A 25,369-nucleotide genomic window follows, 5' to 3' on the forward strand; every position below is an offset into this window, starting at 1 on the left:
CTAGGATGTGACAGAACAGGATAGGACATAGAGGCATGGGAGGGGATAAGCAGACTAGGACTCTATAAGTTGCACACCCCATTTTTTCCTTCATTCTCACCGCAATCATCATCACACCCGTCGTCTTCGTCGTCAAACATGTCATCGAGATCACAGTTCATACAATCCTCAGCGGCGCATTCTTCTTCTTCTTCTTCTTCCTCCTCTTCTCCACGACAGGGGTTATTGAATCGCCTGTCAACTGTTGGCGGCTCCGCACATTCTGCCCCGGTGTTGAAACAGTCTATGTAGAGAAAATAGAAAGTGAGAGAAACTGGTTTATGTCGGCATGCCTACTGCTTGGTAGAGTCAATCTTCATGCTCTACCATGTTGTCAAAATGTCTACACTCATCTGTAAGTGTAGATGTGGGTGAGAGGAGTTGCTAACAGTACCCAGCTGTGGTTTTAGACCATAGTGGTCTCAAATAACATTTGTTTAGTCCTGCTTAGTCTCCTGCGTATTGAGGCTACTTAATGAGAAAGAAGAGGCTTCTTAAAACCTACTCTCAATGAAGATATAGTCGTTCATTATGGCCTGTACGTCGTCAGCACACTCGCAGAACTCGGCCTCCTCCATGCCTTCCTGGAGGAACCAGTGAACAAAGGCCTTCTTGGCGAGGAGAGTGCTGAATCGGTGGAGGATACATTTGAACGGTTCAATAACAAGTGTAGAGTTGTAGACGGCTGTCAGCTGTCGACATGTCTTGCCCAAGCCACTCTGTTTTACCACCGCAGGAGGTCGCTCTACCACGCCTACCTTGAAGCCTGTGGGGCACCAATCGACTAGGCCTACAATCGAGCGCTTCTTGAAGATCTCAATGCTGTCTGTTATCTCCTTAATTGGTACATCACCGCGATACAGCAGAGCGCACGCCATCATCACAGAATTCTTAGGGTCGCAAGTATTCATCTGGTTCTCCTTCTCGAAGCACTTTAACGTCAGCTCAGGCACTGTAAAAGCTGCAATGTAGGTAAAGGGGCAAATTAATTCGGTGCGGAGATCTCGTACATTGTACTTAGGGAGTCTGTTTAACTATCACTCCATACCCTCATGCGACATTACATCGGCGGTGCAGAGCGGTGCAATTCCAAGTTGTAGGTAACGTAGACGAGGAAAGGGAACAAGATTGGTTTGTAATTGTAGCAATGAAGCTGTCACTGGTCCCTCATGTCTTAGGGTCGCGGTGAAGCCACTAGTTGCCTGAGCGATAACACGGTTGAGATGAGAGAAGGCCGGTCTTTCGATACCCAATTTCTTTGTGCAGATATCCGTTAGGGCTTCATTTTCACACAACACGGAGAAAGTGCTGATATCGTCGAGGGTGCTGCAACAGAGGATTGCATTGTAGGGCTCCACGACACAACAGGACTTCTGGTGGTCTGGGAACACGGCGATTTCGATTTTGGGTATCTTCATAAACTCCGTGTCCATTAATTCGGCGATGCCTACCTCAAAGCAGGGGCATTCAAGTTACTGGACAAATAAACCGGTAGTAGAAAAAGTCATTTTTACGCACGACAGGCTGTTCCACCACCCGTACCGCCGCCATAAGCATGGCAGAAGAGAATGGCTTGCAAAAGATCAGTGTGTTCAACCTCTTTTCTAATAGAATTGATGGTTGCATCGATCAACGTTTGTGGAACACCATAGTAGCCACGGCCAAAGTTGTTTGCCATATCCTCCAATCCACTGATCAGACCACGTGGATTAAACATTGTTCGGTACAGTCCACAACGAACTTCATCTACGCAATCAAAAGTATTTTTTATTGCAACTTTTAAGATGAGAGAGAGTGGATACTAAAATAATGACGCACCAATAACGGTGGGTTCAGTGTCAACGATAGTGGTGCGTGGAACGTAGCGATCCTTATTGTCGACCATGAAGAAGACGTTGCCCGACTGTTTGTCGTAGTCGGTCTCGGCCGAGGGATCGATCAGCATGCCATCGGGACCGACACCGTGCTCCACGGCCATTAATTCCCACACGGCCTGGGAGACCTGCGTTCCGCACTGGCCTGCGAATACGCTGATTACTTCGCCGAGCTATGGAACAGCATGCAGCAGCGGCATCACCACAATACCACATCCACTTTTTCATATCCACAACATCCAAAATGCCTACACTATGTGCTCATTCTAAACTGTTTGACTAGATTTTTTAAAAGTTATTTGCTATCTAAAGGCAAATGACATAAAAGGGACAAAAGTAAGAAAATGTACGAACCGGCATTCTCGGGGTCCAACCAATGTGCGCACGCCGTAGGAGAAAGTAGTCTGGGATTGATTTTCCGGGTTTGAACTTTGCCCTGTCACATGGACTGCCGACAAGGCTGCGGAACGGCCGTGCGCGACACGTGGTGAATCTTGGGTCTGCAGGGACGGACCAAATCATCCTTATTTTCCCTCCGATAACCTTCTCTTTTGGGTGGTAAAAAAGGGTACCTAAAAGTAGATTTTCCGTCTCCATCCTACTGAGGCTGCTAATAGTGGGCATGAAAGTTTAGGCTTTGATAAACTAATATAGCCATGCGTTTTTGTGAAATTCCCCAGATTTTTTAAAGAATTATCCGTATATAAGCCTTTGCATATAAATTTATCTCGCCATACTTTTACATGCAATCGAATGAGGCAGTTCGGAATGACTGGGGAAATTTTATTTCTTTTACGCCTAACAAAATCAAAAGATCATCTTAAGAGTGTATGCGAACTTTCGATTCTGTATTGTCGACCCACTCCAAAGGAGAAATTTGTTGACAAAAACGCTTAGCCTTTTAAGTGAAATACGTTAACCATTTGATTAACTTTCCGTTTTGGTGACGGGCCACTTAGGGGCTCCGTCATTTTGCCTATTCCAGGCGGTCTGGCCTCTGGGCCATGCCATTGGCTCCAAGCCTTTCTGTTCGTAATAAATCATGCTCTACTGGCGTATTTTGTCTTACTTTGTCTTCAAGGAAACCTCGGGACGCTATATTGGTGACGACTAAAAGCGTACTCGATCTTAGGGGCCGAATAGCATGATTTCTGCTGCTGCCTAATGGGAGAAGGGCAAATTGAGCGACAATAGCCATGAAGCCTCTAGAAAGGTTCGCTACGTAAGTGTACACGCTTCCTCTGTGAAGGTGTCAATGGGATGATCACACGACACCCCCTGGAGAGAAACCTGATTGCTATGGCTGAGCAGCACTGTAGTGTGAAAAAGTGGAAGAGAGGTAGAGACAAGAACCCAATTCCCACAGAACTATGTCAAAATCCGTTCCATTACACGACTCTGCATTTAGGTCAGAATTGCAACCACTAGCGATGGACATGTGCGATGGCCAGCTCATCTGCCCCTCCGGCCAACGCATTTCCCAGACAGGACAAAACCTTAGCTCCGGTAGAATTGCCAAGGGGGCTTAATGCTATTGTGATTAAGCATCTTCTCAGTTGCACGCTAATGTAATGGATGGAGTGGCTGGCTCACGGGTGCTTCTTTTTACAGCACTGGTTGCGTTGGGAGGGAAGCGTTGGGGCCGTCGCTAGAAAGACAAGAGAAGGTCTATATAAAATAATTGCTTATTTAACTCTCGGGTTTGGTAATGCGTCACTTAGGTGCTTTGTCATTATACCTCCACCAGACGGACTGGCCTTCGGGCCTGCTAGTGGCCCCCAAGACCTTCTGCAGGCCGACAATACACATTCTGCCTGAGTGTTATGCCTTCTTTCGCCTTCGGGACAGTCTCGGGACGCTGCGCAAATGATCGCATGTTTATCCAAATTTTTCATTTAAGTTGTTAAAGCTACATTCATAAAGTATCACATGGAAAAATAAATGTGCCCAACACAAATTGAGCCATGAGACTGTATTGATTTTTTGTCTTCAGCCAATGGGAATACGGGGAAGAAACATGTCAAGGTGAAATTTTCCAACCCTCCACTGGCATGCATGTAAGCTGTGCAATTGACCATATTTTTACTTTTTATAAATGCATCGATGGCAAAATATTTTGAAGTGAAACTAATGAGCCAAAGAGCGGAACCTTTTTTTTTGCGGTTCTAATGTAAAATATTCGAATAATGAACAAGCTTTTTGTTTTGTTGTCAGTACTTTTTTAAAAAAGAATATTTCACTGCAGCAGGCCGGAAAAGTCATTTGAATCAAATTAAAAGAGACAAGTCCATTGCTTTTTATCGTTACGATTACACAAAGTCCAAATCATTATTTTTGCTATTGCTGAAGGACCCTTTTGGTAATAAGATCTCACAATTCCTCCATTACTTAAAGCGATTACAGTTTTGAGATCCGTTTGAGGCTTTTGAATGAAACAATGGGGATAATTTATCGTAAAAAATCAGAATTTTTTGGGTTTTACAATATGGACATGCTAGATCATTTGGTTTCCTAGGGATTAACTGCAACGTTGCTCACCTATTCCATACTATTAGTTGCGAATCACTGAACAAGGCATGCAAAGATCAGTTCGACTGAATGAAGAATTTGAAACTAGTTATTTTCCCGTGATTTGCCTTATTCGCTACCCATTTTTAGCGATAGTACATAATCTGGCCTCTACCGACATAAAGGGGACGGATAGATTAATGAATTACTGAATATGCGGGTAAGCAAATGGAAAGCCAAAGGGCGTTCGAGCAGATTTAGACTAATCATTGCCCTATTGCAGGGTGAATTGGTGCAGATTTTCGTGGGTCAAGGGGGTGCGCAGATAGCGGATGCGTGTTGGGAGCTCTTTACACAGGAGCACTTCATAACACCAAGCGGTGAGCCTAGCGCATGCCTCTGCGGTCAGGAGCAGGGCGATTGCGATGGCTCTGCCTTCTTCAGCCTCACCCAGCGCGGTTTCTTCGTCCCCCGCACCCTCATCGTCGACACCGAGCCATCTGTCCTTGGTATGCGCTCCTTTCTCACGTATTTTACTTAATTCATTTCAGTAAACATAGCATCTCTAGTGATAATGGATAGTGCAATTTTAAGTTGCAGCAGATCATTTAACCCATATTTAAGTGCACGTAAGGAAATGATACAGCTAGGTTAGTTGAATAAAACCCGACCTTCACGGAATACTGCTTTTGATTCGTTACCTTGGTAGCCTTCATTTTTATGCTATACCGAGGTGCCAAAATCGGTCCACCATGGTTAGTGAAGCAACAAATTTTTTAGACGAAATTCGTATGGGCGTCTATCGAAACCTATTTCAACCCAGCAGTCTTATAAGCGGCTGCGAGGATTCCGCTTCAAATTTTGCCCGAGGATACTATGGTGCTCCATGTTCACTTATTGATGCCTCTTACAATTCAATCCGTCGTCTAGCGGAGGCCTGCGATCTCCTCCACGGCATTATCTTCTATCGTACTTACGGAGGTGGCACTGGCAGCGGTTTGGGATGCAGTGAGTTCAATTCTAAAATTATTCTACTTACAAACGTTCAGTAGCAAGTTTATATGCTCAGCCCTTCCCACTAGTGAATAGCCATTCAAGATGATAAATCTGCCTTTGTGATGTACAAACCATTGCCAGGGCTACTGCAATACGCGGCGGATGAGTTTTGCAAGATTTCGCGCATGGATTTTGGGGTGATTCCGGGCGTTACGCTGTCCTCAGGCCCCGTGGAGCCATATAATGCAGTGCTGGCTACTCAAGTGCCAGTGGAACACGTTAATCTTGTCAGCCTTGTAGATAACATGGCACTGCAACGCATCTGCTCCTGTCTCCTCAAAATCTACAAGCCGAGCTTTACCTCTCTCAACCGCATCCTTGCTCAGGTGCACAATTTTCGATGTACCGTGATAATACATCTAGGTGTAACACACCTATGCTACATAGCCTTTAAAGATGAGCAAATTATGCTTACCTGATTTTAGCAGCCTGACCTTTGATTGTAATTGCTGATGCTGCGGCGTCCGAACCACTTTATTGGTAAACGAATTACAACGTATTAGAGAAGAACACCAATACCCTTTAATAGAGTAGCTTTATTTGCCTCTACTTCCGCTTTTCAATGGCAACGTTAAATTTTTTTTGCTTTTTGCTTCCTTTGCCTCCCCGCGACAGTGCATGAGCGGATTGACCTCGACGTTCCGATTTCCGGGCCCGACGACGATCACCATGATGGACCTCTATACCAATCTCGTGCCCTACCCCGATGCCCACTTTGCCATGATCGGGTTCGCGCCGTTGTTTGACCTAGAGACAGCCTGCAAGGGTCGTAAGTGCAACTTTCTTATGCTCAAACTAATTTTTTGTTAAGTGCATTTTATCGTTCATCTCCCCATCCAATCATCTACCGATCAGTTCATCCATTAACCAGTTATCTCCTCAGTGATTTTTCCATGCACCCGCTTATCACTCCATCTCCCCACAGTTTTACCCCTCCACTTATCTGTTCATGTATGCATGCAAAGCCGTGTTACTGGAGGGCCTAGTGACGTAGTATTTGGATTTTTGTCGCAGAGGTGGATACGACACAGCTTACGGAGTCGGTGTTTGCCCCAGAAAACCAGTTGGTGCATCAGCATGAGGAGGAGGTGAACATGTACCTCACTTGCTGCCTCTTCTATCGCGGCAACGCGAGTGTCCGTGATGTCAACACCTGTATCGACGAGATGCGCTCTTCCAACCGCCTCCCCTTCGTTGATTGGTGCCCCACAGGATTCAAGGTTATTCCTCTTCCTCCCCATTCTTAGTTTGCGTGTACATTTGCATGGGTATTTAGACTAATCTTCACGGTTCTTAAAAGACCAAGGGATGCGTCTAGTTTAATAACCTAGCAAAATTCAACAAATTGTAATTCTATCCGAAGGTGGGTATTTCGTATCAGCCAATGACAACCATAGAGGCGAGTCGAATTGGACCCTCGGACACCTCAGTGATGGCGTTGCATAACTCCACCCTCTTCAGAACACCCCTCCACGAGCTCACACAGGCGGTGGAGACACTTCTGAAACGTAACGCCTTTCTCCACTGGTACAAAGCGGAGGGCCTCGAAAGCGATGAGATCGAAAACGCTCTGGGAGGCCTCAAAAAACTAGAGGCCGACTACAACTCGGTAAGTGTATTAGGCTATGGTAAATGGTTTCTACAGATGGGTTACTGGAAGACAGCTTTTCGAACCACTCAATCATGCTGGCGTGCTGGAGGTAAGGAACCAGCATTACATAGGGATTATTTACTTGTAGTATGGTGGCAAATTCCATTCTTTGCTTGCAAAATGACGAAGTCAGCCAAATGTTTTTTGATATTATTTTTACTTCTTTATGTTGAGATGGATTTTCCAAATCTTCAGGAATAAAAAAGAACGGCTTAAAAAGCAGCATGTTATAACACCTAAGTTTATCCGGCAAGTAAATTAGTTTTAATGAATCAAACTCATAAGTATAAACTAATTTGAAATGAGGCATTGAATAGGTCAATCAATTTTTGATTATTTTCGATAAGTGCAGAATAAGATCATAGCATCAAGGGGCTTTAACCCTATATTTTTGCAGCATAAATTATGCTGTGCGCTAGATTGGCATCTGTTAAAACTTGTTTGGCCCAATGTCAGTTTTTTGACAGTATTTGAAGAATAAACCTTTGTATTTTATTTAAAGCCAATGTAAACTGTTGTCAGCATTGAAACCTAGCAAGGGCTTATTAAAGTTGTATGAGATTTGTTTCATGCAGTTCATTAATACTTCACTGGAACGGAAATTTTCGAATGAGCGTATGGGGAAGAGCTGTCCATTGGTTCAAAGCAAAGTAAATGGGGAGGAAGGAATGAACTGCGAACAAGAAACAAAGGTAATAACTTCGTGGTGCTAATCGTCCGCTTAGAATAATCGTTATGTGCAACTAAGCCAACTCTGGTCCTTTGCAAAAGAGTGCGGATCTCATGATTCACTGATTTAGCACTTTTGTTATAATAGATGCAGTTTATAGGCCAAAGTGGTAAATAGTTTCAGCAATTATTTGAACTCATGAAGAGCAAATTTGCTTAAAAGTGGTTCCGTTATTCATGTTCCATCACCTGACATAAGTAGACCAGCCATTTTTTGGCGAGCAACATAAATCAGCACATTTTGCCAGATTAAGCCTGCTTTTTGTTCCCATAGTCACCATGTTGTGAAAAAAGTGATTCTCCTTCTTCAATGAAACGCCAAAGAATAAACGTAGGTTCCAGAACGATTTCAAAGTCTTGATAAATATGAGCCAAAAGGATTGTTTTGTTTTTGTTACTGTCCTACTATCATACAACCGCTTAGCAAACTTTATCTCCATTTTTTGTTCTTCCAGCCATTTTGTAGAAAAGAGTTTGACAAAAACTACCAACCACCACAAGAATCATCAAGAAGATCACCAGTGAGTTCTTATATGTACATTTAAAAATGCTTAGTGCTTAATGGGCCATTTGCTAAAGATTTACAAGAAGCACGATTTGATTTAGATGTCTATAAGGATCAAAGAACTGAGGGCAAAACGCAAGATAAGGGGCAGATTGGAGGCGTCTGAAAACACAAATTAAAACAATTGCTGTTCATGTGAAACTCATCAGAGAGTTGGGTTTTTCGCATAAAAGCAACTCGATTTATATATTGAATGGATCATTTTCTCCTTCGGATTAGCTGCTAATCTTTTGCCACACATAACATGTAGCAGGATTGCAGAAATTGGTTTAGTGAAAGTACAGCTAAGAATCTGCTGCTCTTTGAGGGGAAAAATTCAGCGTTTAGTAGCGTTGCCGTCTTTGTTCTTAGCCAGAAGTTCCCCGAGCTTTTCCATCTGATACACACGTCTTGTTTAATGTCAAAAATAAGCATACTCAAAGGAGATTACTAGTATGCTTGCGCTCCTGATTAAATTAAGTTAAAACTTGCTTTTAATTTACACAATTCTTTTGTTCGTAGTCATATTCTGAAAAGGGTCAAAGGCCAGTCTCACGATGCCGCACCGATTGCAAAGATCGCGGTAGTTCGAGGAAATCTCCCGTAAGAGTTTGTCTTTCCTCTTAACTTTTGATTGTGAATACCTGAAGCCCAACATTTTACGTGCACCGACCTTCCATGAGAGGTGATTGGTTTGGACGCATTCAAGTGCTGATTAGTTATTAGTAGCGCCGTGTAGGGCCGTTTTTCCAATTCTACAATCATAAGCGACTAGTTTTTTAAACACAAACTGGTACCAATGGAATTAGTGAGCCGAGGTTAGGATTTTGTCGCTTGGCAGCAAAACTTTTCTATTTACTTTTAAAATGCTGCTATTTGATAGTTAATAACGAACATTACTCCTCGAAGTGGAACACCTAAAAGTAGAAACAGTGGATGTCCAGCCAAGGACTACACAAAAGTGATGGACCGAGAAGCATCTCCGGAGGTAATGCTCCGCCAGTAATATATATCAAATTCGTCCACCGAATTCAGTACTAGTAGAACCAACTTCATCGCCAACGCGTTCTAAATGCTAGTACAGGTTTACCGAAGAGATTTACACCTTATCTTAAGGGACGATAGCCCTTCATTTTGCATATTTTATAGCATGCACAGACTTCATACTGTGTCTGTTTCATTGGCTATTAATAGGCCTTCGAACCGACAACCTGTAGTCAGAAGACCTGCACTAGAAGCTCTCAAACGGTAGGTGTCCTTTAATTTTACTTATTCATCGTGTCAAGCAAATGAAGTGAATAAGTAAAAAAATAAATTTGTGGCAGATGCGCTGTCCAAAAGAGTGTGATGGAAGGTGTAAAACTGAACGTGAAACTCCTTCACAAGAAAATTCCGTGAGTTGTTCCAATTTTAGGACTAATGTCCTTATTGTAAACATCCTTGGTTTTTTTATTTTTTTTCCTAGTTTACAGAATAATTTTCAAATTTGTTATTTGCTTTGCTTTGAAAAGGTGTCATATTTGGAGGTTATCATCGAATTTAATGCTTTGCCGTACTGAATGACACTTCACTTATGAAATGCGATTTGGCCTAAGGTAGCGATCCGAGACTTGCTGGGATACAAAGGAAGGCATAATACCACAGTAGAATATATATTTTTGACGTAGAGAGGGACCGAAAGGCTACCAACACGGCCAAGAGGCCAGGCCGCCCGGCGGGTTAACATAACCGATAGTTAAATAATCAACAAAAGTATTACATAGTCACCTTCCTCTTTCAAGCGTCATCCCTAGCGCTCTCCTTGGTCGGCCTTCCGCGTCAGCCATTAAAAAGTAATCAGTGCTGTAAGAAAAACTTCTTCAAGCCAACCAACCATCCCAGTCATCACACTTACGTACAAATGAGGAGATATTTGATCACAGCATCACTGATTTGTCTTAGTAACCCTACTGGATCTGGAGTCTCATCCTCTGTGGAAATGGTATTGGGGGACGAGAGAATTTGCTAATCATTATGAGTGTCAATCGTTTGTCGTCGAAACACTGACCTAAAAGTAGAGTCATGTGACAAAGGATGGGGTTTAACAGGGTTTCAATGCAGTGCTGCCAAGCTATACCTATCCAGGTCCTATCTAGCTAGTAGAGAGGTGGAGGAAGTATTCCGTGTTCACTCAACTGACATCTTCATACAAATACGGTAGACAGCTCCATAGCGATCTTTTGCAGATGGTCTGCGACCATGGTTGGTGCCACTTCCTTTGTTAATGGCTTTCCTGCAGACTACAAAGCTAAGGCGGTTGCCGAAGGTAAACGTCATAATCAGCCCTTCCATTACAGGTCGTCACAGATTTCCCCATCCTCAGCATACACACTTCTTTCGCCCCGCTAAGTTTTATAACCGTGCAACAGAAATCAGAGCTGTAGTCCCTTAAGATGGGGTTTGCTTTACGCTACCACCGATGTAGCGTCTTAAGACTTTCAGTAAGATGAAAGGAGACGCTACTTGAGCAGAACATGCATTGTCGACGTAGAGTAGAGCTTGATGCCAGGCCGCCTGGAGGAGGTACAATGGCGGAGCCCCTAAGTTACCTGTTACCGAAACCGAGAGTTAACCAAAAAAATTAGTGCATTGCATTTGCAGTTTTTAGCATTAAATTTACCTACACCAAATTTAGGTATACAATCTTATACATTACAAAATTTAAGGTAAACGCGTCGCTTTCCTGGCTTAAACTGGACTTTGATTTGACCCTTAGACCGATTATGAAAGTGAGCAAGAAAGGAGTTCACGTTGCAGGCGAAGGCGCAGGGAATGGGAGTACAATTTTCGCAAATACCTTGTAACTCAAAAGAAATATATGTTTTTTACCCTTGATCAGCCTTACCTCGGCCTCAAATAAATCTTTTTTTAATCTACTAACTGAAGTAATGACTATCTTACTAGTGCTCTTATGTACTTCATCAGTCGGATGCTATAGTTCATGATGTTCATTTTTTTCCTACTTTTAGAGAGATGAGCCAAGCTATGATGAAGATGCTAACAGTGGTCCATTTGACACTGATTTGCATTGTCAGAGGGTAAGAGATTGTTCACAACCTATTTCACCATGCATAAATGCATACTTCGACCCCATCATCAGTTACCTTGATCTTACGTTTTGTATAGTAATTTACCATAAGACCAGCTAAGAACAAATGAAAGAGGGAACAAAAGTTAGGTCTGGTAAAATGCACTTCCCAGAAGGTGTTCGCACAACTGTCCCGTTTCAATGCATAATATGACAAACAACTTCGGGAGCTAGTGAATTTGGAAATTTTGATTTTTACGTTAAATGCCGTCATAATTTACAAACTCTGCAGAAGAAGTAAAGTTGATTCGTCCGCATTTTTAATCTCTCCCAACAGAGAATGGCGCCAGGCTGCTGGGCTACGAAACAAAGAGAGGAGATAGAGGAGGACAGAACTCGCAATCCATCAGCAAAGGTAACACCTCTCTACCGTTACATACACCGACTCCCTAAGCAGACCATTTGGCTGCGTTTTGTAGCGCCAGACTAACTGCATTGAGCAAAACATGTTCTTATTACAGAAACGGAAGTTAGTGCTTAGAAGTTTTAAAGAATTCTTAATCAATGGGTTCCAATGAGGCTACGCTCTCACCTTCATGAGTAGTGTTGATCCGATCAAAATTGTTTTATCAGCAACTTCACAATCTTGTTGCATTCAGGAAAGCATACTTTGTCCTGCAAAATCAGGGTCATTTTATAAGTCGCAAAGATTTGTGAAATTCTTTCGTCCATTACTGCAGTATTTGAGCATTTGTGGCATGAACCACTTCACGGAGTATTTTTGTAGGAATGTCCCACTAATAAATAGGATGCATTCAGTTTAAAACACCCTTATGGAGCAATTAACTTAAAGTCATTCAACAAGCAATTAAGCAAGTATTTAGCTTGAAGGTCATTTATTTCAGAGGCCTGCCTGCGGAAGCTTTACTCCTTCGCCCCCACAATATCTACAGAAGTGTAGTGTAAGTCTCGAAGGCAGCACTCGTTTCATCACTTGTAATGCCAATAAAACCGAGAATTGGTTTTCAACGCCAAACATTCATTTATGTTTCATACCCACTCGTTAATGCCCGAGTATTGTTTTTCCATACGGGGAATGTTGTTCTCTGTCCTCCTAGATCTCCTATCAAAATGGGCGTGAGTGTTACGAATCTTCATTGCGGGAAGCACTTGTAAGTTATAAAACCGTCATTTCAAGGCTCGATCTGAACAAATATACCTTTGTTTTGCAGTTTTTATGGCATTGATACGTTAGTCTCCCCCTTACATGAAATCATGCTCAAGTGAGAAATTGTTTGGCAGTTAGAATCTCTGACTTAGCTCAGCAGAAAACCAAAAACCGAACAAAGTTACTGCTTTGTAAATACCTACAGGCAGAGTATTTCTCATTTTCGACACATTGGCAGATACACTGAAAATAAGATGGCATTTACTCTTTAAGATTAGAGCCCGTTTTCTCTATTTCCTGTTGTTCAATCAATAGACTTTTTAGGAGCGTTTTATTTAAGCAAATTTCACAGTTCTGTTGTCAGCTTACACATTGCCACCGATGGTAAGCCGTGTAGTCACTTTTTTCTAAGCTAAGAACCATTTCACCCCAAAAGAATGCTACTTGGACAGATAAGTACGACCTCTATGGAATTACCAAAGAGCTAATACCCAATTATTTGATCAACAAACAGGAAATCATTGACAAAGCCTATGAGGCTTCTCGGTGTAAAAGTGAAATGAGTGATGAAGAACCGGAAAGTGTCATAGAGGCCAATTATGACTCATGCGACACAGATTCGGCGAGTCAAAGTGTAAGAGATCGCTTGGAACTCACTATGTAATGATATATCAGTTTCTGCTGTGTAATTTGTTTCCCTTTCACACAGCATTATTTTTAAACTTTGTGCTCCATCCTGTTTAACATGTCATGATTTAAAAAAAATTTCACAACTGTCACGTAGGACATCTGTCGGAACAACTACAAGAATGAAACGGCTCCAAGAGTGCCAAAGGTATCGTTAATAACCATTTCATTTGTGGTAATCCTCATGTTTGTGTTTTAATGGATAGTTCTCTCACTTCTCAGCAGCGATTCTGTAGAAGACGAAGTCCGGGTTACAGTTATCGAAATGACAAGGGAAGACACAACGTCGAGGTTAATACCGATGAGACAAAACGGCAAAATTATCTGCGCCAGTTCTCGCCCACGCCGCTGCCCGAGGACACTTCCTCAACTTCCATGAATCTCTCCGTTCCTTCCTCTTCGTTGTCTTCTTTATCGAAGCTGAGGAATTTCCTCGCTGTCCATTCACCTAAGTGCCTCCGCAAGGCGCAGGGCTCACATTCCAGCTCCATGTCCACTACGGCCAATTTGGCCACGTCTGCACTGTAAGTGTATAGCTTCTTCTGCTTCTTACCTCCATCAATCAATTTCCTTCTCAGGCCGATGATCTTAAAACTACTCGAAAGTAGATCTTTGGACTGTTGGTATTGTATTAACGAGCAGTAAGAAAGCATGGTCTTTTGTCACTGAACAGTTGCTCTTATTTTTTACATCTGCATCCTCATATCGTACTCGTTGAGGTTAGCTGCAAAAAGTTGAGAAGTATGAGGAGATCAAAACTTCACGCTGAAAATTCCAAGAGATCCTAATCACACAGTACTCTATCAAAATGAGTGGAAATCACCACCCTCAGCTACCGTTGGTAGAATTCCTGAGCATCTTCAGTCTCTATTACTCGTAATTGCCGCAGATTAAACGAGGAGATTGTGCGAGAGTTGGAGAGAAGTGTCAAGAGCGAGCTCTCCAGCGTACTAGACGCCCTCGGTCACGTTGTAATACCGCCATCGTGCACTCCGGCAACCGGAACTAACCAACACCACCATCGGCACCATCACTATCACCACCACAACCGCTTCAAACATACTCGCAGTTGAATCGACCCCAACGACACCAGAAAACGTCGTCCACGGCATGCCATTGCACCTTACTTGTGCCGCCTCACTCACATTACCATCATTTTTGTATCCTTAGCTTGCCTTTTTAATTTGCTTTGGAATTATATGTTTTTCGACAACATGTATTGAGTTGAATTAGTTACTTTTAAAATACAATGAATCTGCTTTTTTCCGTCTTTTAATTTCTCCCGCAACTAATGGCCGTGAAAAAAGATCCAGGGTATAGATTGGGTTTATTTGACGTTTGGTAAAAATTGTCCGATAAACGTTCGGAACGCCTCTTTGGCTGCAGCGGTGGTTGGGATCATATGGCCACCAGGATGCACGAAGGTCGTTTGTGGAGCCGTATAGAGGGGCAGCAGTTCTTCAGTCATTTCTAAGGTGAATATAAATAGCCACGTGCACTTCAAGAAGGGCCAGTTCGCCAGCAGGCAAAGCAGACGAAACGAACCTGCGGGAATAACCTTGTCATCCCTACCATAGACGAGGAGGGTGGGCATTTTGATTAACCCCTTGTAAAGCGGGGCGTGGAGGCTTGAGCGACTCCTGAAGGGGGCAACGAGAATAGCGAAATTCACGGTGGGTGCATTCCACTCTAAAGGGAGTAGGGGGAGAGTTAAGTGAAGTGAGAGAGAGAGACGAACCCTGTGGATGCTGTTCCATTAGGAGTTGGAGGAGGGTAACAAAGGCAGCGCCCTGGCTGAAAGCGAAGATGCCATCGAAAGGGCCCTGCTCTTTGAGTGCATTCTTTACGACCTCCACGGATTCATCGAAGCCCCGCAGAAAGTCTGTATGCTCGGCGGGGTCGAAGGAGTCGTCGCTCTGAGAGAACCACCAGCCAAAGCCCTGGTCCACAGTGTCAGCAGGGCTAGGGATTTTCAGGGGGGAGTCGATGAAGACTGTCGAAAAAAGAACAAAAACAGTGAAAGTAGACATGAAGAGAAGAGACTTACCGAACTCACAAGAACCTTTGAGAATCTTGCGGAAGTAACCAGATTTCTCACGGAAGGTATTACCTGTTTGGCTTAACAAGTTGGGTTATTTAGTGTTAATTTGATGTTTATGTTGGAAGTTACCCTTTTACTCGTCCAGAGAATATGCAGCATTATAAGCGAAATAAGTTTATGAGAATAAAGGTACTTTAAAAATGCAAAACTCATAGCAAGTACAGGTCATTACTAAACAAAAAACCCGATGAAAAGCACGTCACATGCCCCTCTGTTTACAGTAGAGAAATAAGACCATGATTACAAAAAGTCACGAGTTAAGCATAAGAATCACCGGTATCCGTGAATACAGAGGATCTACAAACAGTGACATTACTTGTACAAATGACATACCCTCAGTGACATCGTCTGTTGGTACAAATTCACACAGAAACTAAAACGAGTTAGTGTAGATTTCAAGGTCTTTCAAAGTAATGAGTTTGTTACTGTTATGCAGATTACTGAACTGCTTAGTGCCATTAAGGCAAATCTGTGTTCAAAATGCACAAACAGTAAGGCAAAGTTAAATGCAACTTTAAAATATAACATCGCCCCTATGCGATTAGTTGGTGTTTGAGGTAAAGTCCAATATTTAGAAGTTAGATTTTTCTGGGAGCTTTTATTAACTTACTAAGTTAGAAATTTTGATAGAGACTGGCAGCACACTGAACAATACATAAACCAGACTGCTGCCGAGTTGCATTTTACGAGATCATAAGGCGTAGGTCAGGAAATTGCATTAAGCCATAATTGCTCCTAGAAGTTTTTAAAATTTTACATGAATCACTTGCATAGTTTCTGATTTTTTTAAATTTGACACTACTTAATACTCTCTAGGATCTACCGGATTAGCGCTACTACAATCCCTTAAGCAACACATGGCACTTGATAATTAGGTAATTAATCGCATCACAATGTCACAACATCCCCCACCAAGTTGCACGAAATGCATTGACCAGTCCAAAGGTCACAAGAAATACAATTCCTGACACCTGGTGCAGAAGCCCACGCCAGTCTCAGACTCCCCCATCCCTCAGAAGACAACGAATAGTCGGACCGATTTGTCTGAAGACCCAGTGAAGGGCATAAATAAGAACACACAAATGCACAGGAAGTCACAAAACCAAGAGTGTATCAAAGTCAAGTAAAAGACCACTAATATTATGCATGGTTAATGGATTGACAACATCCACACGAATCAGCGCGAAAGAAGCGAAGCTGTAATGAAACGTCTATTTCATTTTCGCCACCGAGGCCGAGGACGCTGCCGGCGCCGTCTTCTGGGTCTCCAACTGTTTGCCCAGGTATTCCCTGCATAAAGAATGGAATGTCAGCATGAATGGCTGCATCTAAGCCACTTAGGGGAAGTCCACCGAACTCACCAATTGTGCACCATGATTTTCTGCAGCGCCAGCAGTGCGTTGTAGCGCACGCTGGGGTCATTGTGCTGCAACAGCGACATTACTACCTGCTTTCCGCCAAGCTGGTCAATAACCCTAAGGGAAAGACTGGTTGAGGGAGAAGAGAAAACTGATTTACTGTTTGCCTCGCGGGTAGTGGCGCACAAATTCGCCCACGTCATGAGCTGCCACTGAGAGAATCACCGCCTCCGTTGAGCTCTCCATCAGGTAGACGAGCATTCTGTGCACAGGCGGATCAACAAATCTTTATACAGCCTCACCAGGGCATACTGAGATGGAAGCATGCTCACAATAAATGATCTAATTACCTCCATGGCTCAGCTAGTCTTGTAAATGAGCTAAGCGGTTTAGGTCTGACTCCACCCTGCAATTTGAGGCTAACTGCCTACTTAGTCAGTACTGAACCATAAAATGGCAATTTTTTCGTGAATATTGAGTCTCGAAATGTTTCCATTCTTCGATGGCACCTTAGCCAGTCAATTCAGGATACCGTCGAAAAGACCCAATTGTAAGCAAATAAAATAATACGTGATGGCTCCCCCTCAAGCAGATAAGCATCTAGACCCCTCTTATTCATTCACCACCACCAAGCCCATCCGCCTTGTCGATTCAAAAGAGTAGTGTCCACAACATCGGCCTTCAACAGAGCATTGCACACCTCAGGCTTGGGTCAAGTTGTTGCCCACATGGCCTATTGGGATTGCTGGCAATTACGGAGTTACTTGGATCACCGACCAAGAAAATAACACTCTGATCCTTAGCACACTGATGTTTCGAGCTGTTTGCTACACTAGCTTCAAGTCAGAAGTGGCACTAAGGTAAGAGATGATATCGACTCACTTAAGCAGTTCGTAGTTGTTCTCGGTAAACTTAACGGCATTTTCGCGCCAAAACTTCTCCGATTTGTGCACCGGCGACCACTCCAGCCGACCCGAGGTCAGCTCCGTGGTGTACTCCTCTAGGCTGCTCACGTCCTGCACGCTTGCCTTCAATGTCTCCTGCAAAATATCGACACAAACAAGTGGAACACCCGTCTACATTACACGCATTGACGTCACCCAATCCGGCAATGGAAGTCTGTTTCTCATTCTTAATTAACAGAACCACTAGGGCCTGCAGAAAAAGAAATCAAGAAGGCAAAGTTCACCCAAAGTCAAAATAACATCCGCAGTGGTTAGCAAACAGCGACTGGGCTTTCCAGTGGCCATCATTAGAAATGTGCAAATCACTTTTGCACCTCGATAACGGCCGTGAAAAATGCATGTACAAATGCAAGAGGAGGAGGTAAATAAAAAAAAACTCGGGGAAATTAAAAAGTGGCATTGTGAAGTCTGTACACATAAAAGGTCCGATTTCCCTAAAAGGGAACTGATTTTGAACGTCTATATTGCTTTGGTAAATCACATTGGCCTCTGCTTTCATTGCAGTGAAGTGGCACCACTTTTGAAGTTATTTTTGTGAACAAATGAACAATATCATAAGTCGCTTGTGCTATTTACGGAAAATTTCCACTGATACAAAATAGCCAGTTCGAAAGAGCCAAAAAACGTTGGGTCGACAAAGCTTCAACTGATGAATACGGCTAGTAACGAAAGTTTCTGATCGAGCAAACGATTTCAATTTCGATACAAACACAATAACTGTAATTGAGACAAAACAGTAAAGCACAAATGCTAGAGAGCTTGGTTAAGAACTTAAGCGAATAAGTTACAATGGAAGTCAAACTCATTCTAAAGCCTGTCCAGTTTCCCTCACACAGCATAGATGCAAAATTGGCGAAAACACTACTGCATATAGCAGAAAAACCTTGTATTAGTCCCTTTGCTATCCGTTCACCATTCAAAGCTTCAAGATGGCAAAAGGGTAATTTGTAAGCAAATGAAAAGACAAACCAACGAAACACTCGAACCTGTAGAAACTTAAGATCCTCAGTCAACTCAGGGTCATGGCTGAAATCCTTCTGTGAGAGGAGTTCCAGACGCTTGAGAGCCTTGCACTGTACCATCCGCAGGGAACACTCGCGCATCACCACCGGATCGTCTAACTTCTCTAGCACGGACTGGGAGGGGCATTCGGAAAGAGACGTCACAAACAAATACAAGGACCGTCAAGGAGATTGAGAATAAAAGCATACTCGCAGAAAGGCCATGCAAATTCGCAGAACCTTCTCTCGCTCAGCATCACAAAAGACATCGCAAACGGCAGGCAGAAGGGTCGGATTTCTGGCAGAAGAGAAAGTGGAGAGTAAGATCCTTACTACAAGGACAAACCTACTTCACCATAACCTGCACCAAGTTGGCATTAAAACTGAGACACCAGAGGCAGAAAATGAGCTTGTAGTGAAGTTCACAATTAGTCTCCCTGTTAGACAACACCTTGATAAGCCTAAAATATGCAGTTACGGAAAGTAGATGCGGAAAATCTACACATCAACACCCTGTTTAGTCACAAAAGTACTGCGATAATCGCGTACACGAAGAAGCATCTGCAAATTACGAGCTATTGTTTGCAAATACTCGTTGCCCTAAAAATATGTAGAGGAGAGATATCAAAGACAAACGGGCTTTTGAAGGTTCTCGAGAAGCCAACCAAAGAAGTAAATTAGCGACTTTTCGTCGATTTGTTGAGTGGACCAACAGGCGAACTTGGTGATTATCTTTGATACCTTAAAGAAGTTCCACCATTTGGAAAGGACTATACCTGATAAACGCAAACAAGATCAGTTCGCTGAAGGAAATTGAAGAAATGATTCCAGATATTCTCCGACTTTGAGTCGAAGTACCGACGAAACAACTCAACACGAGATGTATCCTCCTAATTTGGGCAGATCAATCAAGTAAGGTTATACTTTTAACATGTCGTCCATCATAGAAAGCAAATACTGCAAAGTCTGCTCCTTGGAAATACGATTTAAGATCGAAACGGACAGCTGCGCAACCTAAGGAATGGGTTGCAAATAATCAATAGCAAACCTCGCCCTTAAATTCGTTAACTACACGAGCTCGAGCTTCCACAGTAGTAGCGTTATCAAGGTGTGATATAAAATCAAACTGCCTCTGGCTAATCATTTGCCCTCTAAAATTGATGTTTACAGCGCCAAGTATACATCTACTGGAGATAAGACTGCCAATTAACCCGAGCAAGACGAACGTCGGAAACTTTGCCCTCTAAATTCGTCATTTCGATGTGTCCTTGAAGAGCTAAATAGGCGAATTTACGAAAATTCAGAAAAATACCCCCATAGTCAAGGTCCTGTATGCTAGAACTCCCAAAACCTACACCCTGAGACATGATGCCGAGACAGTGCAGACAAAACCCACAAATTGGGTGGCCTTTGCGTAAATAAAGACGCCCAAACCACAATATAATCGCCTGTTTCGAGTAAAAAATAGTGAATTTTGTTAATAGTTACTTAATTCTGGCGATTTCATTCTTAACACTTTGTTTTTCGACGAACCACAAGAAACCTTAAAAGAGGTCTACAATATACTGACTATGATATGTCCTTTAAAAATCAAAAAAAGGGTTTAGGATGACTCTTAGGAACAGGCTTTTTTATGTGCTTAGTGTAGCGTCCCAGGACTCCCTGAAGACTAAAGTAGACAAAATACTCAGGCAGAATATATATCCGGCGCAGAGAAGGTATCTGGGCTATTGGCATGGCCCAAAAGGCCAGCCCACCCAGTGAGGTAAAAGGGAGCTAATTCAAAGTATACAAGTGGTGCCTCCCCAATGCCGAGGGACAAACCACTATCGTATTACATTAGTGCCATAATGCAATCAAAAATCTTTGTTTATTGTTTATGGTTCTCAAATAATTGTTAAGAAGTACCTTTCTTACCCTTTTTTAAAAATACAGATCAGAAAACTGGCTGTTTGAGCATGTGCAGAAAATTGCGCGATGTCTAGAAATCACAAACTAGGCGGCCTTCTAAGTGTGAGGCTCGTTTTGTGCTTTTTGTGTTTTGTCCGATAAAACCTTCATTAAGAGTAACATTTTCATTGTCCTGAAAGCCCAATATACTTAATCAAAGCTATGGGATGACTATCGCTAATTAAATACATAACCATAAGTTCTCCGTTCTACAGCAGTAATCGATTTACTAAAACAAAAACCAAATGAGACGTTGCATGATCAGTCCGCCAGAAGGTGGGCGCAAAATGATAATTAAAGAGTGGTCGTGAAACTGAGACCAGTAAAACAAAGGTAAGACCGTATGTCCGTAAGTGCTTGTGTATGCGTCAGATCCAGATTTACATCTACATTTTTGAGCACTTGAAAGTACGTCCGTTGATACTGATGATCATTGGTTGAGCCAGATCCAGAGCCTGTGGCTGGGGACCCACGAAACTCAGAGTGAAGCTAGAGGGCAGTTGGTTTGGTGAGGTGACGGGTATTGTAACACTAGGTCCTACACACGGCGATCCTATGCTGGCCGGCGCAACGGGCTCAGTCTTCCACAGGGCCACAGGCGGCGTCGAAAGGGTACCACCGACGTTGGGAATCTCACCTGTCTGGCATTCTGCCACAGGAGATGCAGTTCCAACGCACCGCAACAGCTCTCTTTCCATCGCACCCTCATTCTTCATCTCTTCCAGCATCTCCAACACCTTTTTGCACATGGGGGAATGTAGATCCGCCTCTTTGGCGTCCACACTCTCCGCTGAGGGTAGGCGACGTGGCGGCGATGCACAGCCCCGGCTCTGCTGTCCCGCGCTTATAGACGCCTGCTCGGAGCGCACAGCTTCGACAATGGAGGGGATGGTGTCTATCAAACTCTTCATTCCTGATCGGATGTCCGCCAGCTCCTCCGACAGCCCCTGCAGCTGCATCGTCCCAGATTCGCGTGACAACTGTCCCGACACTTCCGTCTGCTTATCTATAAGGCAGCGCAAGTCTTGCTGAAGAGTTAGAATACTCTCTCTTATCTCACTGTACTTCGGGTCGTCTACGTTCACTGACGCGGAGCATGCGTTGGTCATAATCTGCTGCATGCTCTGACGGATTTCGTCCAGAGCTGTCCGCACGTAGGGATCTGTCGATGCTGCTGGCATTGGTGAGACGTTTTGCTCTGAGATCCGCGACTGTGCCAACTCTTGGTTCGGCGCACTCATGCATTTGTCTATAGAACCTTTTGAGCTGGATCTAGGCAGGTTAGAAATATCTCCGCTCCTTCTAACTCCCGTCAAGCTATTTAGAATATCCTCATTGACTGACTTCTTAGAGTTGTTCATCACGAACATATTAACACTAGGTCGTTGGGAAGCTGACGACGTTCTTCCCTCAATAGAAACAAGGCTACCCTTAATGTCCCGTAAAACATCCATCATGGTGGAATCAGCGGCATTTCGTTGGCTTGTACGACTTGTTTCCAAGCACCGAATGCTAGAACGGATTTCACCAAGTAAGGAAGCCACATCGGGGTTCAACTTCCTCGCGGACATCGCGGATTTTGTTTCCAGTCGATTAACTGATTGACGCATCTCGTTCAGTGTTGCCATCATTTGTTGATTTTTTAGCTCTGATTTTTCAGAATTTGCGATTTCAACAGCGCGAATACTTTGCCGCACGGATTCCAGCATCGCCATCATTTCTTGATTCGCCTGTTCCTGGGCCGTGTGGGTTCTCTCCTCCACACTCCCTATAGTTTCACGGATTTCTTCAAGTGCGTTAAGTACCTCCGGTTGCACTGGCATCTGCTCCTGTTGAGCGGTGCTAAGAGTTCTAATGCTATCTCGAACCTCAGTGAGCATATTTAGCACCTCAGGTCCGGGACTACTTGCATCTCTGCACTCAATGGCACTAATGCTTTGACGAATATAATTAAGAGTGCTGCGCATTTCGGAAGCCTCCATACCTTCCTGCGGTGGCATACTACGCATGCTCAGTTTTGACCTTTGAGTTGGACGAGTGCCACACGAGGTTCGTGGATCAGTGAGACCGCCTTCTCTAAGGTACTGGGGCGAGAGTCTTGAGCTTGGTGATCGAAAATCCACATTACAACCCCCCACCTCCTCAAAAGCGCCTTTTGTCAAAACAGACGCATTTCTCGGCCCTGTGTCATAGTATTCGTCATGACCAGATTTTGTAGAGCCTAACACTGCCTCGGCATCATGAACATCAGAATCTTTGCCTCGGCTAGGCGAATTTAAACTATTGCGCATATCGTAGAGAAGTTCCAGTACTTCTGGATCCACTTTTATCTGCATTGTATCCTGTTTTGACTCAATATTTTGCATGCTCTCACGCACCTCCTTCAGTGTCTCTAAAATCTCTACTTCTGTCGGTTTCTCCGAGAGTCGGTCCTGGCCTGATTTTAAATTGCTTCGCTCAATACACTTTTCGGTTAATCCACTCTCCAAATGTGATGCTTCCCTCGAATTTTGATCAGTCATTTTGGAAGAGTGTGAACTAGACCTCCGGGTTTGAGCGATTTCGCACATTTCTTCGGATTCTTTTCGCTTTGAAAGAGATTGCTTAGAATCCGAACTTTTTCGACTGTAACGAGCTGCCTCTTGAGGAATGCTACCACATGGTTGTTGACTTCGAGATGTGTTCAAGTAGTCATGAGCACTCTGGAGAAACTCCTCCCCCTCCGGACCCATGGAGACTATCTTTGCATAGAGAGCCTCCGGGCTGCAAGTTTCAAGTCGAGTGGACCCAACACTTCCAGCGCAAATTGTCAAGAGCTTTGCACACAACTCTACTGGATCCGCGATCTGCGATCCCTGCTTGGATCTTGAACTTCGGGAAGAATGAGATCTGAATGAGCGCAGTATTTTTGAGAGCTTTGTAGACTTCCTACTTCCAGGTTCCATGTCAGTGGTAAGGCTCCTATCTTTATTTAAAGCACAATCTTTAGTCGGCTGCGCTAGCTGTTCCATGGACTCAGAGCATCGTGGCGGGGTAGAAAGTCGATCTGCAGCAGAATCCGCCCTCTCTTGAATGATGCATGCATAATCAGAGCCATTGGGCTCTGAGGCCGCGTTTGAAGAGACGACGGAAGCGAGGCCATTGGAACCCCGACAACTGCCCTCCAATGCATTTCTATCCGATCCAGTAAGTGATCCTTTTGATTCAGGTAGTTCACAGGCTTTTGAAATACTAGCACTCTTTGCAAAGCCTGTGTTTTCTCCGATAGGCTGACCGCTGCGATTGCTCCCACTATATTTGTTAGAGATACCAGATTTTATACTGGAGGAAGTTCTGGCAGGCGCCACCATCAAAGGTGAATCTTGAGGTGTCGGTGGTCCTTTGGCAGATGAAGCTTGAGAAATCACAGATGCTGATCTCTGCTGATCCGCGTCACTACATTTGCTCGCTTGAAGCCTCGAAGAACGCGCCACAGTATGACCTGCATTCGAATATTTTAAGGAAGAGGGATCATCTTTCAGGGAAGTTTTGAGACCCCCTGAACTTCGTAGCCTTATTGCGGAGGGTTCTGCGGGATCCTTTAAAGAACAGGTTTTGGTAGCAACACTTGGGCTACATGAGTTTCCGCGCAAACCTTCTTCTCGGTTGGATGCGACTGACTTGCGCAGTGAGTTCGTATGCTCCACCTCTGTTGGAGGCAATTCGATCGAATTTACCTTCAAGGAGGGAGGTCGTACTGCCGAGTTGGAGAGTTTACTTGATCCACAGGACCCCTCTTTCAGAGATCGTATGCTCCTTTCAACTTCACGTAGAACGGTAGGCACATCCGAACAGCGTGGTTGGGAACATTCAATGGATTTATAGTTGAGACTCTCGCTTATAACAGGCTCATTCAATCGAGCCCTAATCTGTTTCAGTACAGTCTCAATTGAGGCTATAGTGCTCTCCCTCAAGGTTGCATTGCATGTTTTCGTTGATTCCAAAAGTGTGTCTTTCAGGTCCTCCAGAAGCTTTACAAGAGCTTGAGAACATTCACTTCTTGAGTTATTTAAGCTCACTGCCTCGCCAGGAGATTTAGGGTCGTCCAAGGAGAGGTCATTCCCAGCAGAGCAATTGAATTGTGATGTCGCTACCATACCCTCATCAGTGCAATTGAAGGTATCACTTCGAGTTCCATTTTGGCTAGCAATATTGGGCTTTCTTCTACTGACGCTATTCGTATTCCCACTGTAATCCATTGCTGAAGCACTTTCGGTTCTACGTCCTAGGACGTCTGAAATGGTGATGAATCTTCGACAAGCACTACTAACATCCCCCATTTCTACTATTTTCCTAGTCATTGGAGCATTCCACATGTTGTCAAGCTCCTGCATCGTATCTCCCGGCACTTTCCACGTGCTGCGTGCACAACCCCTCCCCGTGAAAATCGATGGGGATGGCTAGATCATATGCCTTCTGGAGGCAGCCTTCCTGCGATTATGGGTAAACTACCTATTCTAAAAGCACAGCATATAATAAAGGGGTAAGCAAACACTGATTTGAGAATCAAAATTCGATATATCATGAAAGGATTATTTATTTTTCGACATTTGAAACATTGGCGTAAAATGAACACGTAATGTTTGCAATGCCGTCAGAAGGACCACTGTTTAATCACTTTGAAGTGAATGG

The 25,369-nt window shown here is 43.7% G+C and overlaps 4 protein-coding genes across 4 annotated transcripts; 1 reads left to right on the forward strand and 3 right to left on the reverse strand. All coding sequences in view use genetic code 11, as the record gives it.

Moving 5' to 3' along the window:
• Positions 1-62: 62 nt before the first annotated feature.
• EGR_08167 (Tubulin alpha-1 chain) lies at positions 63-2,435 on the reverse strand (the record flags this gene model as incomplete). The annotated part of the gene is made up of 6 exons (XM_024497416.1): positions 63-283; positions 545-1,000; positions 1,088-1,486; positions 1,558-1,785; positions 1,858-2,086; positions 2,268-2,435. 6 exons carry the CDS (start codon positions 2,433-2,435, stop codon positions 63-65), a joined length of 1,701 nt encoding a protein of 566 aa, XP_024348126.1.
• A 921-nt stretch (positions 2,436-3,356) lies between these two features.
• EGR_08168 (Tubulin alpha chain) lies at positions 3,357-14,396 on the forward strand (the record flags this gene model as incomplete). The annotated part of the gene is made up of 14 exons (XM_024497417.1): positions 3,357-3,419; positions 4,705-4,930; positions 5,202-5,429; positions 5,511-5,803; positions 6,093-6,246; positions 6,492-6,697; positions 6,841-7,086; positions 11,410-11,478; positions 11,806-11,883; positions 12,587-12,640; positions 13,151-13,270; positions 13,421-13,471; positions 13,546-13,847; positions 14,213-14,396. The coding sequence occupies 14 exons, from the start codon at positions 3,357-3,359 to the stop codon at positions 14,394-14,396; spliced, it is 2,274 nt and encodes a 757-aa protein (XP_024348127.1).
• A 254-nt stretch (positions 14,397-14,650) lies between these two features.
• EGR_08169 (Ovarian cancer-associated protein) lies at positions 14,651-16,106 on the reverse strand (the record flags this gene model as incomplete). Its single annotated transcript, XM_024497418.1, has 6 exons — positions 14,651-14,793; positions 14,869-15,012; positions 15,062-15,316; positions 15,371-15,433; positions 15,758-15,797; positions 16,035-16,106. The coding sequence occupies 6 exons, from the start codon at positions 16,104-16,106 to the stop codon at positions 14,651-14,653; spliced, it is 717 nt and encodes a 238-aa protein (XP_024348128.1).
• Positions 16,107-16,635: 529 nt separating this feature from the next.
• Positions 16,636-24,936, reverse strand: EGR_08170 (V-type proton ATPase subunit H; the record flags this gene model as incomplete). The annotated part of the gene is made up of 15 exons (XM_024497419.1): positions 16,636-16,714; positions 16,786-16,899; positions 16,943-17,044; positions 17,665-17,822; positions 18,734-18,883; positions 18,959-19,046; positions 19,099-19,209; positions 19,251-19,348; positions 19,385-19,489; positions 19,525-19,638; positions 19,673-19,762; positions 19,797-19,899; positions 19,937-20,024; positions 20,061-20,156; positions 21,111-24,936. The coding sequence occupies 15 exons, from the start codon at positions 24,934-24,936 to the stop codon at positions 16,636-16,638; spliced, it is 5,322 nt and encodes a 1,773-aa protein (XP_024348129.1).
• Between the last annotated feature and the right edge of the window lie 433 nt (positions 24,937-25,369).

This window comes from Echinococcus granulosus (genome assembly GCF_000524195.1).
Source record: "Echinococcus granulosus chromosome Unknown EG_S00098, whole genome shotgun sequence".
NCBI lineage: Eukaryota > Metazoa > Platyhelminthes > Cestoda > Cyclophyllidea > Taeniidae > Echinococcus > Echinococcus granulosus.